The 16,508-nt window shown below is 33.5% G+C and overlaps 1 protein-coding gene across 2 annotated transcripts; it reads right to left on the minus strand.

Annotated features, from left to right (window-relative positions):
* Positions 1-1,543: 1,543 nt before the first annotated feature.
* LOC141711918 (calcium-dependent protein kinase 20-like) lies at positions 1,544-5,814 on the minus strand. Of its 2 annotated transcripts, none has more exons than XM_074514629.1 (7): positions 4,820-5,814; positions 4,037-4,180; positions 3,784-3,936; positions 3,341-3,456; positions 2,713-2,880; positions 2,176-2,400; positions 1,544-2,085 (listed from the first exon to the last, which is right to left on the minus strand). In XM_074514629.1, exons 1-7 carry the CDS (start codon positions 5,649-5,651, stop codon positions 1,981-1,983), a joined length of 1,743 nt encoding a protein of 580 aa, XP_074370730.1. In that variant the 5' UTR covers positions 5,652-5,814; the 3' UTR covers positions 1,544-1,980. The 2 variants fall into 2 exon arrangements, with proteins under 2 accessions (XP_074370730.1, XP_074370731.1); XM_074514630.1 differs by having other exon boundaries at positions 1,544-2,099.
* Positions 5,815-16,508: the final 10,694 nt, after the last annotated feature.

The raw sequence follows: 16,508 nt of genomic DNA on the forward strand, positions 1-16,508 counted from the left end.
CGTTGTATAACAATTACTCGGTTCAGTTTACATGATACGAAACAGTTAAAGAAGCTACTTATCTTTACCAAAAATATGGAGAGCAGCAGAGTTGTAAGAAAGCCGAAAATGGTAAAAATAACATAAATAGAATGCAGAGGCGGTGCCGGAGCAAAGAGGGAATTGAAGAGGAAGACAGTATGTGACAGTGTCCTAAGAAACCTATAGAAGCTTGAAGACACTTAATTTTTTAGGAAACTGTTAAAGAACTCACTACCAGTTTATGCCTTCTGTCAAAAAAACTAGCAATTTATGCCATGCATCATGGTATAACTAGTTTTACATATTTTATACGGGTTCTGCTCTCTAACAAGCCATTGTTACACATTAATATATACATATATTTATATTACACTTAATATATATATATATAAATCAAAATATATTAAAATTCTTATTTTATATTTAATATTTAATATTTTAAATTTTATTATATTTATTTTAATATACAATGCATATTTTTATGAATACAAATAGAATTACTCATAATATAATATAATATAATTATATATTTTATAGTAGATATATAAGTAATGTTATTTAATTATGTGTTTGACACTAATCTTTTTTAGGGAAATTATATATTATACAAATAGAAATAATATAATATAATATAATTATATATTTAATTAGGGAAGCTACGTTATCTATCTAGTTTAATTTGCCCCTTTCGAAGAGTGATTAACAACAATAAAAACCAGTTTTCATGTAATTAAACTGCATAGTGTCATGATTTGAGTGTAATATCCGAAATGGCAAGAACATTGTGAGAATAGTAATGCCGTACTCGTCAATAATTAACGTTGAATATCAGATATGGATGGACCTCCATAACTCATGCATGGATCGTTGTAGTCTAGCTTATACATTGGCTGAAAATTGTTTGCAGTTTAACATGGATTTCTTTTTTACTAATTAGGCTTACATATTTTACAATTGAGTATCTGTTCAAAAAAAATTCGGGGATGAGCAAAAATCGAATTTATAATCTAAGACAGACAAAAAATAAGCCCTTAACCACAACTATCTTATCGCACTTGTTTAACACGGATTAGAATAATAACAAATGGTCGATCTGTTTGTTAGTAAGATATATATTTCCAGTTTTAGTGTGAATTTTGGGTTCAATTTCGGACTCCACTCTAACTAAGAATTTTTCTTCAGAGGTTCTCTGTCATGATCTGGATATGTGCGTAAACCGGCCAATTTGCCGGCCAATTTGCTGTTCCGGTATATGTCAAGCTTGTAGACAAGGAATTAGATTATAACATTTTGATTGGTTCTTCAAATGTTCTGTAAGATTAGTGGCGTACTGACGTTGACAATACAGAAGATGACTTGTATCAAAATTGTTAACAGTCAGGCATCGTTCCCCAACAGACGTGCATTTGTCCAAGAAGATCCAATCGTGCAACGTATGATTTCGTTATGTAAAACGTAACGAAATCTTTACATAACGAAATCATACCAGAAATAGTGCAATCATAGATGGACTAATGCGGGATCCAAATCCGCCTGCTGACATCAAATTAAGGCCTCATAGCAATCATTCTGCCATTCTGGTGTGTACAACAACTAAAGGCAGCAGTAGGGTTCTCAAATTACAAGTATGGAGCAATAGACTACACTAAAATGCCTCCTTAATTAAGCACTACTAAGAACTAGCCGATCCATATGTATATCACTTATTCACTTGGTAATTTCCAGGTAGGTATAATATACAGATAATTTAACAGAACTATGAAAAATAACCGGAAGCCTTGAGCAGAGCTCCTTGTACTGCTTTTTCAAAAAAGGCGAGGGGCGGGGGATTAAGTTTATACATTGACAGAGAATACTGTGTAACACCATGGCAGGACAAAGGTTTTGCTGATTCTGTTATAAGCCGCTGTACACCTATCAAAACGATTGTTAAATACCGATAATCAAGAATGACCAACCTTAGGCATTCCTTAACCCTATGCTTTTCATTTTCTGAAATCCCTTCTTGTCAAGTCCAGTATCTTGCATCATGGCAACAAATTCACTGTAATCAATGCGCCCATCCTGAAAAGCAACTTCTAATCAAATCATGCAATCTTATTCTAGAGTAATATGAATAATGTGGGAAGGAAAAAAAATGAACAAGATGAGTACATTGTCCTTGTCAACTTCATGCATGATTACTTCGAGTTGATCACTTCCTAATCCAAACTGCTCGCATGCATGTTGAAGCTCATCGGCAGTAATGTAACCACTTCCATCTTTGTCAAAATATGTAAAAGCTGCAAACATGTGATCCTCCTTCTGGGCCTTATTTAGATGTAGCATTGCTGCTACAAATTCAGTGTAGTCGATGGTGCCACTGTTGTCAAGATCCGCCTATAATGTTATTATGAAAGGGCCAGTAATTAATGAACATCAAAATTATGGCAAAATGATGCAAACTAACACTGTCTGCGTAAGCTAAATTTCACATTGAATGTTATCATCAGTTCAAATACTGCAAGTACTAGCCCCATTTCTGTATTTAAAGAAGCATTAAAAATTTGAGCCTCGACTCCCACAGAGTCAAATTAACTTTCATAGATCATCTATATTTAATTATGCAGCAGAAATCTTAGATTGTATGTGAAATATTCTATAATAGTTGGATCTAAGTAAATTAAACGGGAAACTTGAGTATACACTTACAGATTCCAACAAATCACTGATTTCTGACTCCATAAGATTGGCACCCACTTTTTCCAAACCTTTCTGCAGCTCTTCAAGTGTGATATGTCCACTATTGTCCGTGTCTATCATCTTAAACATTTGTTTCAATCCTGCTATTTCATCTTCAGACAAACTCTCTGCAATTATCTGCAAATAATACAGGGTCTGTTGTAAGTCGAAATAAATATGAATAACAAAGTGAACAAGGATTTGGAAATAGTAAGGTGAGAAACGCAAATCATATAAAACCAAAGAACTACATGACATGTAGTTATATGTGTGAAATTATTATAAATGAAGAACCGCTAACAAATTTGCAAGAACTACCATCTTACTTATCTACCTGAGCAGATAAGCTAATTTTAATTCCTGTGAACATGATCTTTGATTATTGAAAACTAGTTACCCTGAAACACTGTACATAACAGTAATTTAACAGTGATTCGGAGATTGAATGGACACCAATAGAAAAGAGGTGCTAACAGTAATAAGAGAAATAATTTCATCTAATCAGAACTCAAATATAAGTACAAGCCTAAAATTCAACAATGCAAGAGAACTGGAATATCAGAAGATATAAACATTTTCAAGGCTTGCGTATACTTACTCTGATGGCAATCTTCTTGAGTTTGTGCATTGCAGAAAATTGCTTCAAACGACTTAAAACAGCAGAATCAAGAGGTTTATCTGGAGCCAAACCATCAACTTTCATCCAAGGGTGGTCTGCAATGGAGCAATTTATCATGCTCGCATGGTATTTTGATAGAATCAAATGCAATATGACCTAAAATTCTGGACAACACTCTACACAAGTTTGCTTCATGGATCATAAAATAATAGCGTTTAAAAAGACTTCAAACGAAATCTGCTTTGAATTATAACTGAGAAGCATTGTCAAAAAGAAAGATTAGTCATTAATAAAAAAAAACTATTATATTATTAGAGGAGGTGATGGTACGAGAGAAGGAACATCCTGGACTCCTAAGCAATTCTGATTATATAATTAGTTGATGCACACAGATGGGATAGTGAGAATTCAGATATACTAACGGAGAACTTCAGGAGCAGTTAGCCGCTTTTTAGGATCTCTCACAAGCATTTTCCGAACCAAATCTTTTGCACTGTCAGATATACTTGGCCATGGTTCTGAGGCGAAGTCGAGGTCACCTCTTAAAACCTGCTCAAATATTCCTTGCTCCGTCTCTGATTTCCAGAATGCCAAACAAATATTCATGTTAAACACTTCAAATTGAAGCATACAAAAACAATGACAGTAAACATGAAAAGAACACAAGGATCTTACCATCCCAAAATGGCGGGACTCCGCTAAGCAATATGTAGATGATAACCCCAGCACTCCAAACGTCACACTCTTGGCCATAAAGCTTGCGCAACACCTCTGGCGCAACATAATATGGGCTCCCAACCACATCAGTAAACGTTTCGCCTGAATAAAGAAATGTCCGTAAAAGAAAGTTTTTGAGGCCCAGCATTGTATCATTTTCAAGAATCAGAGCTCACAATAAGACACATTGAACAGGTTGCCAACTTGTACTTGTTTTGACATAATGAAAAACAGAATGATCATACTTTAAGCTGTTAAATGTGAATTCTGTTCGATATAAAATTTAAATGAACAACAATGTGGATGAGGAAAGGATATAAACACAGCATCGTGAGGCAGATTGAACAAGTTCAATTAATTTAGTTTTGAATCTTGTTACACTAGCATTGTGCAGCTACTTTGAGGATGCAGGTTATTTAGGTATATGACCATTACATAAACTAGGATTTGGAAACTGGAAGTTGCTTCTTTCTACTGCAGACTATTAGGATCCGAGACCAGTGCCCCATAAATAATTAATTAATTTTGTTGATTCCTACCGCTCTCTCCACTCTATAGACTATACGAAAGTAAGTTAACCATGCCTATGTCAATCATCATTTAAATTAGGTATATGACAATAGGCATTAACAATTTTCAGACATGCATTCCTGAAAGCACTTCCAGACAATCATCCAAGTCCATTTTCCCAGTTTACTTGATAAAATATTGGAATTCAGAGCATAAAGTAAAACAAAATACCTGGCTTAAAGAAGACTGAGAGCCCAAAATCAATGGCCTTAAGTGGTGCCTCCTCTTCCTCATTGGCGAAAAGAAAATTCTCAGGCTTCAAATCTCGATGCAGAACACCTAAAGAGTGACAAGATTCTATAACACCAACAATAACTCTGGCAAGTTCAGCAGCCTTTCGCTCTGAATAATGCCCTCTCTGAACAATCCTATCGAAAAGCTCTCCACCTGTACATAGCTCCATTATAACATAAACTGCAACAGCATCCTCGTACGCAGCTACAATCGATATGACATTTGGATGGCCGGCTACATGGTGCATTATCTGAATCTCCCTCCTCACATCTTCCACATCTTCTTTAGTAACCAATTTTCTCTTGGCTATAGCTTTACAGGCAAACTCCTTCTTACTACTCTTCTCCACACAAAGATACGTCGTACCAAATTGCCCTTGTCCTAATTTTTTCCCGATACCATAAAAATCCTTCAAATTCCCAGTTTTCCTCTGCAACACAGAATCAACCTGAAGTCCTGCACTCGCCATCCGCTTCATATTTCTATTCTTCGCATCATCGGTTGCAGATGGTTTCGAAGCTGAATCCTCCTCCACTATTTTAACATGTTTATTGGCCACCCCTGCCTTGGAATCATCATGCGCAGATCCTCCTCCTTTCTGAGAAGAATCTTGATTAGAATTGTCATCGGAAACCGTCTCGGGAGGAGGAAGCTGCCTAGGTCGCCAAACTGCAGCTGATACAGATTGAAAGAATCCAGTAGGTTGTGCTTGTGTGGGTTGTGCAGCTTCTTCTGCGGGCTGTGCGGCTTGTGCCTGTTTATTACCCATCAAACTCCTTATCTCCACGTACAGATCCTCTGCATGTGTATCTTAATATTCAAATCCTCTGTTTTGTTAACGTACCAGCAATGATCCACGAATCCTAATGTGACCATATGTTTTGAAATCTTGATTGCAGATATAAAATCATCTTTGCACAGACAATCCTAAATCATATAAACAGAACAATGAGCGTGACAACTCAAAGAGAAATATCGATATCAAAAGAATCGATCATTTGATTTACAAAATACACAAACCCAAACGCATGCGATTCACGAGGGAATTAAAATTACATGAGAACAGTTGAATGACAATATATATGAAATGACATGGAAGCAAAGTTGATTAGTTTATAAAATCCAAACCTAATTTAAACGTCTGTAAGTATTTACATTCTTCTGTGAAAGTAAAACGTGTGACATAATAATAGTAACTTATATTTCTTAAAAACATACTACCATTTCTGTTTCATTTTCGATCATTTTTTAAGGCGTCTGTTTAAATCGTAAAGGCGTAAAATTCTTAGAATGAAGAGAGTGCACAGGTGTCAATCTCAAGCTAGCCGCATTAAACCATTTTCTTTTACATAATATGTTACATGCTTAAAAAATTAAAAAATTGAGTAATTTTAGAGGTTCCAAAAAAAAATTCCCAAAATATTAGGAGTCTCTTCTGAAAGTTATTTTTTATCACTGCTCTAAAAAAGATTTAAGAGAAATGATAAAGTTCTCACTAATTTGTGAAAAATCCCTTTATCTCACAATTTGGAAATAAATTATCCAAAATATCACATATCACGAAAATAGTCCCTTACTATCATTCCGAAAGCAAAAAAAATTATGTGACTAAAATTTTTTTATGCATGCAATTATAATGTTTTTAGTTATATTCTTATTTGTAAATGTTGTATTATATCTAACGTATTTATTGTGTATCATTTTCATACAAGATATTATTAAATTACACAACATTTCCAATATAGCTCATTAAGAAAAATATATATATTATTGTTTGTGTTATATAATTGTATTTAATGAATAAATATAAACAGGTAGTCAGTGCACGTTTAAAATGAAACAAATAAACTTAATATGTAGAATGTCATTGGTATATTTACAAAGAAAATGTTAAAATTAACATACATGTTAAATACAGAGTTGACCAAAATTTTAAATTTTATTTTAAATCAACTATATAACTGGTCTATATTATTACTGAGTTCTTTACTAACTTACAACTAACTTACTCAATTTAAAAAGATAAAAAATGAATAACTGAATTCAGAATTACTTGCAATCATAATATAAAATAATATATAATTTACAATGTTGTTAATATAAAAGTTGATTTTAATGAAAAATGTTAGTTTTTGAAATTTAACATATATATGTTTGGAAAATATGTTAGTTTTTTTACACTACTCTTAACAAAATAAGATTAATTTATATGTGTCTATGTTAGCATGTGAATTATCGTATGTTACATTTCTTAGGAAATTATGATGGTTTCAATTATTTATATGTTAAATATCTTATTTATGTACATGTATAATAATTATTAATATCTAGTGAGACAATTGATTACTTAAATAACATGTATTTATAATTATTCAAAAATTAAAATTATGTAATAAATAAATTGCAATAATTTATATATGGTATTCACATTATCACTGACAAACAATTCATATCTGTTTTTTACGCGACCGAGTATCAAGCATGTAACATAAAAATGAATTATATATTGTAAGACTTATTATTGATGTTCATGATTTTTTTTCAAGATTTTGAAAGAAAAATTGTAATTATATTGTTATTTAAACTATTTTTAAGTTTCTTTCATTACAACTCTAATATTTCTTCATATAATAATTTGATAATATTGTATACTATTCTCCCAAAATTAAATATTTTTTAATTCGATAAAGTTTTATAAATATTAGTTGAACTGGTTATTTCCTTCAAATTATTGAACATTATATATTTTTTTAAAATATTATAAAATATATTGTATCAAATGTTACAATATAGTATAGATATAACTTTTACTTAAATAATTTAAAATATTAAAATAATTCAAAATATTTGTACAATATTATCTTAATCAATAAATATTGTTTATCTAAAATAATTCTTTTTAAAATGCTAGTTTTTTTAAAGTGAAAAATGAAAAAAAAATCGATTTAATATATCATCGTAGTTTTAACAAATCTTGTGAGATCTCATATCAAATTTCAAATATTTTTAAAATCGGGACAAGTCCCAAAACATTATTGCGCTACCAGTGAAGTTAATAATTTTAATACAAATAATCAATTGACTTAATCCTATAAATACCTCAAACACATTAATTTATATTAATATAAGATATCAAAAAATTTCACATTATTGGTAAGATATTCTCGTCGAACTTGTAATTTAAATTTACTAAACGTAAAATGTGACAATATTTTTCAGTTAGTCATATAGTCAAATTTCGAGTATTTTTTGAACAATGGGCCAAATTCTGATTTCAAATTCAAAATAAACTAAAATTCACTGACTCATTATAATTCGAACTTATCTAAATATTTAATACCAATCTAGATTATTTATATATAGGCGATTCTATTTTCAATATTTTTTCAAAAAATTATATATGTACATTTTAATTACTTTTTATAATAAAAAATATGTTAAAAATATATGAGATATATTTTCAAACTAAAAAATAATGATAAATAAGATAATAATCCATTTATGTACTATGCCTAACTTTATATTTGGAATTCAGTTCTTCAAAATTAATTGTACAAATATTCAAGTAACTATCATTTTTTTTACGGAATTCAAGTAGCTATATTTAAAGTTAAATAAAATATTCTTTTAGCACACTTACATATTATGTGTATAATAAAAAGCACATGTGACAATATGGTGTAGTGGTACGAGGTTGTTTAGAAGATTGGAGCAACTCGAGTTTGATTCCCACGAACCACAACTTTTATATAAATATCAAAAATAGGGGTAGTTTAGTCTTTTCAATGAGACTTTTTAATCTCAAAATATTATCCCCTTGTTGTACTATTATATATAGAAGAGATTCAGCCAATTACTTAATGAACCAGCCAACTGGGTCTGTAAGTTTTTTAAGATAAACGCATTTTTATAATGCGTTGGTGACGTAACGCATCAAGATTTTGTGTTTCCTTTTATGAATTTCAAAATCAATCATATGATTATAGCTACTAAACGCAAGAAAAAATTACGTTTTTAAATTTGGAAATAAGATGCAACAATAGTATGCTTTTCTGAGTGATAGTAAAGGTCATATTTCAGCACCTATGAGATTTTGGGTCTTTTATTCTCAAATTGTGATAATAAAAGTCATTACCCCAAATTTGTCCCAAAATAGGTAGCAAATGCCAAGTGACAAGATTTGATTGATAATAATTTTTAAAAATTGATGGACTCATCATTCATTAATATGAGTCCCTACCAGATTACAGGACAAGTGATCTCAAGCTTTTGGGTGCAAAGTGCAGGATACTCTGAAGTCTTCCAACGAGGACACCCGTTGACTACAGAGACAGAGCTCCCAAAGCACACATCTGAGTTTATCCCACATCCCCAATGAGGACACTCATTGACTATAGGACGAGGCCTTCTGTCCAGGCTTATCCTTGGAGTTCTCTGACCACGAATACCGCCTTCCTGTGGTTGCATTACAGGAAGGAGTTCTTCAATAGAGTACCTGCAGAAAATATGTTAGCAATAATCATCTATCGTCTTCTTATCCTCACGAAACGTCTAAAGAATCTGCCTAAAAATCCATATGCTGCCAGCAAAAAAACAGGGCGTGCCCTAACATCTATATAATTTAGGGTGCGCCTGATCTCCTGCCCTGGAGGGCGTGGCCTTTCTTTCTCAGAAAGGGTGCAAGCCCTAATTTGATGTGATCTTCATAATTTTGCCCCAATTTTATCCAATTGACCGGATTTTAACCCGAATATTGCTTGTACCAAATTTTGGGCATAACATTTACTTTTAAGTTAAAATACATTTTTTAACAATAACAAATTTATGGATTGTATTTTATTATATTAAGTAATATTAATTTAAGTATAGTAACATCTATTTACTTTTAATTATTTTTTTTTAATAATTAAGTAATATTAAATAAACTATATTGAAAAAGCTAATTATAAGATAATTATCAAATAATATTACTTAATATTAAATTATCTAAAATAACAAATATTTAGTTCATAAGATAAATATACACTTCGTCTCACAAAAACAAAACTAATATGTTAAATTTTTATATCAAGTAAAACAATGCATGTAATATCCAGGATATATCGTGTAATTATTTTTGCTATTATATACTTATTATGTGTGTTCAGTATCTATTCTGTAAGCTAATTGTTAAGTGTTATCTGTACTTGAATATTCAAAAATACTATTAATTGAGTATTTTAATTTTTATATGTCCAAAATAAAATATAGATAATTGTCATATCTTCCTAATTATTTTTATGATGGTTTATGGATTTATAAGAATCATATGAAATTTCTAAAATCTTTTTCCGGGTAATTAAAATCTATTTTATAAAAACGGGAACCAACCGACGTCAACCGTTGTTACGTTTTTGGAACCCGAAACTCTTTCGAGAACTCCTTCCTAACCTAATTGTAATATTCCGAGCATATTCCATGTTTCGACTTTTTCGATCCGGCATACGGTTTGTCCTGCGCGGGTCCCGGCGCAACATTTTCGATACAATATTTGTTTCGGTAAATCAATAAAACCCGTATTTTCGATAAACGGGAGCTTTTTATTAAACTATCACAATTATCACTTCGTAATACGTGTAACCAGGCGCTGAGACCAAGACCGCAATACAAATTGTACTGATTTGGATAATTATCCCGAAAACCGATACCGATTAGATCAGTTTTTACAAATAAACGTACCATTTTATATCTGGAATGATCCAACGGGATACAAATTTTCCGTAATTATAAATAGCCTTTTACCGTATTTTATTTCGTATCAAAATCATTTGCAGATAGTTAATCATATAATTTTCAGAGAAAAACCCTAATTTCCTAAAACTGTTCTAAGAATCAAACAGCAAAACGAAGGCGTTACCGATCTCTGTTTTCAAAGCTTGAGTAACCAAAACGAAGGATTTGAAGTGTTCTATCAGATTCTGAGCTTTGTTTCACTGCAGAAATCAAGGTTATTTTTCTAAAAATTTATTTATTTTCGAATTTATTTTATTAAAAATATGAATTTTTGTTCGGATGATTGTTTGTATGATTTGATGATTGCATGTTGTAGAGCTTGTTTTCCTGATGATTTTCATATGTCATACGTCTGATTTGGAGTTCAATAACATGTTCAAATTTGAGTTTGATTTTCGAATTTCAAAATTAGGGTTTATAACCCGTATGAATGTTCTTAATTGAAATTTGGGGGTTTCTTATTCTGTTATAGATTGATGTTGTGTTATAGTGGGTTGTGTTCTCTGTGAAATTTGCAATCTAGTCGTATAAGTTTCATGAACCAACGAGGTCTGTAGAGAAGGGAGTTGTGTTTTGAAGTTTTCCGATGTTCGCCGGAAACTGGAAAACTTCACGGCCAAATTCCGGCCAACTCAGGGATTGTTAGGATGAATTGATTGCATGGTTGTGTTCCTGATGTTGTGTAGATGTGATCTGGAGGTGTTGTTGGGGTGAGGACGTCGAGAACGTGTTCTCCGGCGAACCCGACTGTTTTCCGGCGAAGGGCTGGAAAATTACAGTTTAGTACCCCAACTTTTGAAAACGATGCAGTTAGGTCCCTGAAGTTTCCAGACTTTGCAAATTTAGGATTCCTGTTTATAAAATGTTTAAAAATCATATTTCCTATTTATTTTTATTATAAAAATTCATTTTTAAATTCTGAAAATTCTAAAAATTATTATTTTAATTCTGAAAAATTATTTTTAATTCACAAATAAATCTAAATTAATTAGTTAATTAATTTCAGTTAATTTATAATTGATTAATTGGTCAATTAATTCGAAAATTAATTGATTAATTTATTTAATTAATTATTAATTGATTTTAATTAGATTTAATTATTTAAAAATGATTTAAAAATTCTAAAAAATAGTTTCGAGCTTTAAAATATTATTCTAAATTATTTTCAAGGCTCGATAATTATTCTAAAATTATTTCGGAGCCAGAATGGGCCAACCGAACCCTGTTTATTAACCCGAAATTGATCCAACGACCCGTTTTAATTCGGAAAAATGTTTTAAAAATCATTTTAAATGCCAGAAAGCCTATTTATGACCCGAGACTTCTTTATAAATAATATATCATTGATTACGTGATGTATTATGTGCTATATGTGACTTGTTAATTGACTATCGGTCTATATATTCGGTGTTTACTTGATTATTGCATAACTTTCAATCCGTTAATCGGATTTAGGTAAAACGAAGGGTAGATAGAAGTATGTGTTGAATAGAATTCCAAGAGTAAATTATTGATAGATACTTATGATATGTGAGCAGAAGAGGCAAGACGTAGGAAAGGGAAACAGGCAGTTGAGGAGTAAAACGGTTGTGATTGGAAGCGAGTGCAGTGTAGTAAGCTAATACCAGGCAAGTATTCTGAACTTTCTCGAGATATTGTAGTACTTGATAATCCTGTGATATTGCAAGTGCTTTGAAGCACAGAACCTAAATCCTGATTTCAGTTATTGTTCTTGAGCCATGAATCATATTCTTTCTAATCCATTGATTATTGTATACCCAAACAAGAACCACAAATCTACGATACTACTCCACAAATACATACAAACTAAATACCAGACACTGAAATAAACTATTATATACTCAACCCAGGGTATCTTATACTTTGAAAGACCAAATCCTTGAAACCTTGAAACGTTGATTCCTTTGTTATCCAATTCTTTCATTACCCAGCATCCAAGCTTTTAAATTGCCTTATTGATCCTTACAAGGATTGAAACCCTTTCATTATTAAACATTTATTGTTGTTAATGATTTCGGTTATTGTTTATTAATGCATATTATGTTATTATGTTAGAATTGGATTGTTTTTATAAAATTGTGGACCAGATTCGTGGTCAGACCATATAATGGTCAAGTTAGGCCAATGTGTGCCTTGGATCCAGTAGTTAGAGCAATGCTGTGTCTTGCTCGGGGTTAGTGCATGACTGATCAGCAGCCTAACCTTGATTATTTTAAAATTAAAAGTATAATATCCAATTCTAAATCATAATCCATTGTTCACTTGATATCATAACCATATTCACCTGATGATCATTATTCTCAGTTTTGTCATTGTGACTTGCTGAGCTAGTTAGCTCATTTGTGCGATGTTGTTTATATTCTTTCCAGTTAAAAAGGAACCAGTTGGTAAAGAGGATCCCCAGTCCAGCGCGAGAGCTAGGGGTTCAGGTTGAGAAAGCTGAGCTAGTAGGCTTCTTTTGGAATAATTTAAGTTTGTAAAAGTTTGTAATAATGTTTAATACTCAGTTTGAATTTGAAATAGTTGGGATTTGAACGATTTGTAATATATTAGTGTGTTTGGCTTGTGTGCATACTTTAACCTGTTGCGGTCCGTGGTGGTTGGTAAGTGGGGTCATTGCATATATTATTTTTATCTTTATTATTGTTATAAGCAGGTTATAATTAAGGTGTGTGTGGACCCCAAACTTCTGACCCGGGTTTGGAGGGCGCCACAGGTTTGGTATTAGAGCCACAGGTTATAAGTCACTGACACAAGCCTAGGTTGACGGGAATGGGTAGAGGGATAGGATTAGAAGTAAGGTATAGGATGATAGAACATCGAGAGGTTGAGTGTTATGGTATAACCGATATTAGTATAGTTTGCGTCGTGGTACGAGATTCTTATATTACGATATAATTTCAGATAGCAGAGATGGCCGACTCTTTTATTCCCGTATCAGCTGATCACTCAGAGCCTTCAGTTGGAGCACCAGCATCGGATCCACGTCCTGTTATTCCACCAACATTGGCTAGTCTACCTCCACCGGTGTTGCAGCTCGTACCATTGCAGGCTATTCCACCTCCAGGCATGAGGCCACCTGTCAGAGGACCCCCACCAGCTGATTCAGATTCCACTGGGCATTCAGTAGCGAGTGCCCCATTCCAGTCTACATTGCCCCCAGTTCCTTATTATCGGTATGAGGCTCTTCTATTGGAGCGTGATTCCTTGTTGGCTCAGATTAGAGAGTTACAGCATATCATTAGGACTACAGATGTTGATCGTGGTGTGAGGGAGCTTCGAGAGGAGATTCATGTGACACGGAGGGTTCTTGAGGCTAGGCTACATGGAGCTACACTACCTGGCAGAGGCCCTGATGCATTGCTGGGCTGGGCGACTGAGGTGATGGAGGACTTTGAGAGGCTGGCAGGACCAGAGTTTCCTTGGAGCTGAGTTAGAGATTTTGAGATGGAGATGCTGAGCAGTGTTGTTATGGATATGTAGTATGGACAGTAGTGTGTAGTGTGTATCAGTAGACTTTTGAGTTGTATTTATAGACTAGCGATGATGACTAGTGAGTAGGTTGTTGTACCCTTTTTGCTTTTACTTTCGAAGCGTCTTTACGCTTGTACTACCTAAAACTTTTGATCTATATATCAGTACCTTTTCCTTTCCAACACTGTCATTTACTTTATTGCACCTGTTTTACTTTACCTTATTTATTGCACCAGTATATCCTGTGATACCATTTACCCTATTTTCCATAACTGTTTATATTCTGTAAAGAAGCATGCAATTTACTTAGTTACAATTGTTTTAAAAAAAAGAGATATTTCTATTTCACAAAACTTTTCTTTTATACAAAGATATGATTCAAAAGCTAAATAAATTGATTGATTCTTTACAGAAAATGCCTCCCAGAAGAAATACCCGCACCAACACCCAGAATGAAGAAACCAACAATAACAACAATAACAACCAAAATGATATAAATCAGAATGTGAACCCAGGACCCATGGACCCAGCAATAGCCCAGATTCTTCAAATCTTGGCCCAACAAACAGTTCACCTGGCACAACAACAGCAGAGACAGACCAATCCCCAGGTAACTTTCAAAACTTTTCAGGCAGTAAACCCACCAGAATTCAAGGGTTCCTTAGAGCCAATTGAAGCAAATGTGTGGTTAAAGGAAATAGAGAAGGCTTTTGCCTTGGTAAAAGTGAAAGAGGAGCAGAAGGTTGAATTTGCAAGTTACTATTTGAAGAATGAGGCCACCTATTGGTGGAAAATGGTGAAAACATTGGAAAGCACAGATGTTATTACTTGGGAAAGGTTTAAGGAATTGTTTTTAGAAAAGTATTTTCCTCAGTTTGTTCAGGATCAAATGGAGCTGAAGTTTTTAGAATTAAAGCAAGGGAACATGTCGGTAACAGATTATGAGGGGAAGTTTGAGGAATTGTCAAGGTATGTGCCGTCGTATGTTGATACTGATAGAAAGAAAGCTAAGAGATTCCAGCAAGGCTTGAAGCCATGGATCAGAGGGAAGGTAGCTATTTTTGAATTGGATACCTATGCCGGGGTTGTATAGAAAGCTATTATCGCAGAGACAGAGAGTGAGATGTTCCAGAAAGAAAAGGAAAGCAAGAAAAGGAAAGTTGAGGGAAGTGAGGGTCAGTCACAAACAGGGAAGTTTCCAAATTTTAAGCAGGGCAAGTTTCAGCCAGGGAGAAATTTTAGTTTCAGGAGACAAAATGCAGGAGACGGAGGCCAGGGCAATCGTTCAACTAATATGAATCGGCCGAATCAGTTGAGATTAACTTTTCCAGATTGTCAAGTATGTGGAAAGAAGCATGGAAGAGTTTGTAACAAGTTGAATGTGGTATATTTTAAATGCAACCAGAAAGGGCACTACTCGAGGGAGTGCCGAAATCAGCCAGCAAGAGAGCCAGCAAATAAGGATCAGCCTATCCGGAATCCAGCAGTGAAAGTTCCAGTCATTGGATTTACATGCTTTAATTGTGGGAAGCCAGGACATATGGCCAGGGATTGCAAGACACCAAACCCAGTCAGTAATGCATCAAGGATTATGGAATCTACCCCAACAGTGAATGAGACTCTGAGGGCTAGAGTTTTTGACATGTCGGTGAAGGATGCGATCCAGGATACGGATGTCGTGGCAGGTACGCTTAATGTGAATTCTTTATGTGCCAAAGTGTTAATAGATTCGGGAGCAACTCGATCGTTTGTTTCACAAGATTTTGTTAGTAAGTTAAATTGTCTAGTTGGGTATTTAAATGAAATAATGACTGTGGAATTAGCAAATCAAGAACGTGTAACTGTTAACCAAGTTTGTGGGAATTGTGAGATTGAGATTTCTGGTAGTAAGTTTTGTGTGGATTTGATACCGTTTAAGTTAGGAGAATTTGACGTTATATTAGGAATGGATTGGTTATCTAAGCATGATGCTCAGATAGATTGTCGAAATAAGAAAGTAATGGTGAAAACGCCAGACGAAAGAATAGTAACGTTCAAGGGACATAAGCAGGTAAAGAAGTTCTTAACGATGATTCAAGCCAAGAAGTTACTACGACAAGGATGTGAGCATTTCGTAGCATATGTGATCAACAGAAGTCAGGAGCTAGCAAAACTTGAAGATATTCCAGTTGTAAATGAATTTCCAGATGTATTTCCCGACGAGTTACCAGGACTTCCTCCAGATAGAGAAATTGAATTTGCAATCGACTTAGCACCTGGAACCGAACCAGTATCCAAGGCCCCGTATAGAATGGCGCCCGTTGAGATGAAAGAGTTAGCAAAGCAATTGCAAGAGCTGTTAGAGAAATGAGTAATTAGA

The sequence above is a fragment of the Apium graveolens genome, chromosome 3 (assembly GCF_009905375.1).
Source record: "Apium graveolens cultivar Ventura chromosome 3, ASM990537v1, whole genome shotgun sequence".
NCBI classification, from domain to species: Eukaryota; Viridiplantae; Streptophyta; class Magnoliopsida; order Apiales; family Apiaceae; genus Apium; species Apium graveolens.

Excerpts from the sequence above, each read along its gene's own strand:
- LOC141711918 (XM_074514629.1), bottom strand. The coding sequence starts at position 5,651 with ATGGGTAATAAACAGGCACAAGCCGCACAGCCCGCAGAAGAAGCTGCA. Across the intron at positions 4,181-4,819 it reads CTCAGTCTTCTTTAAGCCAG|GCGAAACGTTTACTGATGTG; the intron begins GTATTTTGTTTT and ends TTCTTTATTCAG. Across the intron at positions 2,881-3,340 it reads TCAAGAAGATTGCCATCAGA|ATAATTGCAGAGAGTTTGTC; the intron begins GTAAGTATACGC and ends TATTATTTGCAG.